At 45.4% G+C, this 4,047-nt stretch overlaps 1 protein-coding gene across 1 annotated transcript; it reads right to left on the reverse strand.

Annotated features, from left to right (window-relative positions):
* Nucleotides 1-2,933: 2,933 nt before the first annotated feature.
* Nucleotides 2,934-3,150, reverse strand: MED9 (mediator complex subunit 9; the record flags this gene model as incomplete). Its single annotated transcript, XM_029086657.1, has 1 exon — nt 2,934-3,150. A coding segment is annotated over one exon (217 nt), but the record flags the coding sequence as incomplete, so codon positions are not given.
* Between the last annotated feature and the right edge of the window lie 897 nt (nt 3,151-4,047).

The raw sequence follows: 4,047 nt of genomic DNA on the forward strand, positions 1-4,047 counted from the left end.
TGACGTCGGGAGGGAGGGCAGAGGCCTGCCAGTGCCTGCCTGGGGCTTTGGGCTTGGTTTTTCTGTTTTATTATTGTTTTTAACTTGAGAAGCTGTGCGCAGACTCTGTGTCGTGTGTTTGTCTGTGTCTACAAAACACGTGCAGAAGACACTCCTAAGCTGTTGCAAAGACATTGCAGAGTTACAGCCCCGATGGACCAAAAAAAACTGACTCTTGTTTACATTTGTCTTGTCTGATTTGCAAGATTTGGGGGGTTGGGGGGGGTAGGTGGGGGGAATGGGAAGGGTTTTTAAAATGAGAAAATAATAGGCACTTTATGTAGGTATTGTTTGTCATTGACATGAACAAAAAAAAAAATCTTCAAGTGTTTCTACCGTGGGTGAAACTTGATGTTTTATTTTTTCTACAAATGAATAAAATCTTTTTAAAATGACACCTGTGGGTTTGCCTTTGCTTCTTCGCCTGGTCCCTCAGCAAAACCAAATCCTGTTAAACCAAGACCTGAGCCCAACTCTCCAAGGTGCTAAAAAACAGCCTCTCAACTCAATCCCTTTATTACCCCATTTTCTCCGACTCCCAGTGCAAAGGTTTCCGTCTCTGCAAGCAGCCGATTTCTTGCCACACAGGGTAACGAGGGGCCACGCGCAGTTACTCAAACATGTCACCGAGCCAGAACTCTTTCCTCACTCCACTAACGCCGAGTGACGATCCTGCCAGCCCCATGACACGCCGGGCATTGGCATGACATTCACTGCAGAAACCGAGCAAACTGACATCGTTTCATTATAAAGAGCTGATTGTGTTTCATGCTTTTCCCGATGAGCTCAGCACGCTTTAATAATGTCAACAGAGAGTGATTCATTTGCGCCCCGTCCGGGATATTGTTTTTATTTTGCAATATGAGTAAAGGAAGTACTTTGCTGGAAAGGTCACCTTTGCATCTGATGGTTTTTAATCTCTTCCTAATAACAAGTCGCAGTAGCCATTGCTAGAAGTGAAAGGGAAAGGGGAAAGCTCTTCAAAGAACAGCTCTTCCTGGCTCCAGCTTCTGTCTCAGTTCATTTTCCGCCCCCGTTCCGCTCACAAACAGCAGAACAAATCCAGGTTTAATACGTATTAATGGCAAAAAAATTCTATCAAAGCCACAAAACTCAGGTGCGTGAGTGAGACGGCAAACCAAACCGCTTCAGTTTCACTCGAAACTTGGATCCCAGTTGACAGAGTCAACTTGTTCCTGCACTAAGTGCCAGACATTTCTTTGGAAACACGTTGCTTCTTCCAGCTCCGCATATGCCCTGATTTCACAGGAACAGCAACTGGCAAAAAAAGAGAAACCGCCATCCAGGCATGAGAAACAAGAATTTATTGAGCTGGGACAGGCAATGGCTGGCAGAAAGGTAATTTCAGTAATAAAGAGTGTACATTGTGCTTTGTTTATCTTGGTGTTCTGCTTTACACAGAGTTTACCCACTGGCACCTTCCCAAAGAACGTACTAGTCAGTATTCCAGCAGGGACAGTGTAATCTCTAGGCTACAGGTGAGTCGCAACCATCCCAGCTCCCAACAAGCAGAATTACTTGCTCCTTGGTTTAGGAAAGGGAAATCCGACTCCAAGAGATGTCATTTCTATTCATTTGAAGGCACACCCTGCCCTTGGATGCTGGTTTTCAATGGATATTGTATTTCACTAGCTGGTTTTTCACCTCTTCCACTACTGACCTGCACCATTTTTCAGCATAATTCAGAGAACCATGAGATTCAAGGTCCTGTCACATCTTAGACAGATGCAGTGCTGCTTACCAGGTTGTCATCTGCCACTGTAACAGCAGCACAGAGGGCAAGGAGCCCTGGGACGCGTCTGAATGCGATATAACATTCCAGAGCTTTCCATCAGCTGCTGGCAAACATTCAAGCTGATCAAATGTTTGTGTTTGTGGGAAGCCCCTGGAGCACCTGGGATGTGGAACTGACCCGTCCTGTTGAGCCTGACTTCTGTCACATATGGAATAACTAAGAGCTCTTGTTATTTATGCCCTTTGTTTTCATCCTGCTTGCCCTTCCTCTCTTTTAAGAGCAAGATGCCCAATGTACTGCTTATAAGCTGCACTCACCCAAGGAGATTTACGCACCCAAAACTTGCTGAAATCCACTCCCCTGGCAGTCCCTGCTTTGCTCTCACAAGCCACCCTTCCAAAAAAGTGATGTAAAGACACAGGAGCTGAGCCCAGGCTAAGTGTGTCCTCCGTGCTGCCAAAGTCCTGCCCCAGCACAACCCACATCCACTCAGTCTATACACAAGAGGGACAGTTTGGAGTTTCTAAATGTTTACTTGACTCATCTTGGACACAAATCATACTTGTTTAAAAAGAGAGAAAGAGAGAGAAATACAAAAGTCATTGAAAGCAATCGTTCCTCTTTCAACATACCCAGACTGAAAAGTGCCCCAAAGGGACACTTCCAAAAGGAGCAGGGCCAAACAGCTCACACTCCCCTCCCCTGCTCCCTTTCGATGTTCAGTCACTTCTAAGTGAAGAAAAAAATTGCAGAAAATGCCGCCTTTTTCTTGCTGAAGTTAACCAGCAGGTACTTTGACCCTTAGAGAGGAGAAAACATAATGTCTCCTGCTTGCTTGAATGTAAAAAAAAAACAAACCAAACAACCCACCCCACCCCGAGAGAAAACAGAAGAGATGCGGATATAAATGCACAGTCCTACAGCAGATCAAAGTGAACGTAGGGCTGTAATCATCGTATGGGAAGCACACAGTGTTCTGGTTCAGCGTCACGTGCCTGCGATCCACACAGACACAACTTCAGAGTAACACCATCAAAAAAGCATAAAACAAAGGAAAGTCAAATTCTGCCACCTTTTCCTCTCCTGTTCAGCTAGGAGATGAGGAATCTTGGATCTGGAGAGCAGAGCTGCTCCCTTCCTACTCCTTAGGGATTTCAAACATGCAAAGGCTCTTGTATTTCTGCAACAGTTCATTTTTGGTCCGGACCTGCTCCCGCAGGTTCTGCAGCTGCTGCTGCTGCTGCTCTGGGCTCACACTGATGCCAGGCATGGAGCTGATCAGCTTCCTCATCTCCTGGAACTTGTTCTTGAGCTCATTCAGCACCTGGTGAACATCCTGGCTGTCCTTGTCCATGCTGCAGAGGAGAGAAAATGGAGACACTGTTCAATTCTACCATTGGCAAGTGAACAACCTACTGGGGTGACTGTCAATTCCAGTGCAAGCAGAGCTTAAACTGGAATTCAGTGGGAGACTTTTGCTCTTGGTATCTAACTACACACACCTATTTCCCCTATCCCAGTAAAATGGACACAGACTGAGTAGCCTCTGAGGGAAACTGGCTTCCTGCTACTTTCCAGCACACAATCCAGTTACCTCCAGACCCATCCATCGGGTTAGGAGGCAGTTTGCAGCTTTAAAACGTTACCATGGAGCAGGGAAAATTCTCTCTCTGTTTGAACTCCCATATCTCTCTTTGGGGAAGGTAAGATTACATACGTGTGTTGTGTGTAGGCACCTGGAAAAAAAGATTTCAGTCTCACCCGTGACCCGTTGCTGCTGTAATACAAAAAAATCTATGCAGTCAAACAGCTTGACAGCAGAAAAAAGAACCTGTTCACCAAAGTATCAGAGAGCATCCAAATGGCAGAGAAAACGGTACTCTGGAGCTTTAAAATGACTCTCTGGGGATATATAGCTAATAAAAGAGAAGCGACAGTTTATTTATTTATTTATTTATTTATTTTAAGAGCAGCACAATTGGTTCTGCAGCCAGCTCTGTGCTTTTCAAGGATCAGTGTTGTCTCAGGTAGCGTTTGCCCTCAAGCCCTCATTAGTATCTGCCTCAGCTTCGATAGCACCAGCGAGAAGTTTTACCGATTCCAGGCAAAAGCGAGTCCTCGCTTCCAGGGCGCCTGTTAATAAGAAGAGCAGGAGACTAATAGTCATTGAAAACTGGGAGTCCATTCAATAGCCTGATCTAAAAATAAATCTGCTTGGCATGAGCAGGGCAGAGAGGTGCTCGATTTTAACT

This window comes from Antrostomus carolinensis, unplaced genomic scaffold, assembly GCF_000700745.2.
Source record: "Antrostomus carolinensis isolate BGI_N321 unplaced genomic scaffold, ASM70074v2 scaffold45678, whole genome shotgun sequence".
NCBI classification, from domain to species: Eukaryota; Metazoa; Chordata; class Aves; order Caprimulgiformes; family Caprimulgidae; genus Antrostomus; species Antrostomus carolinensis.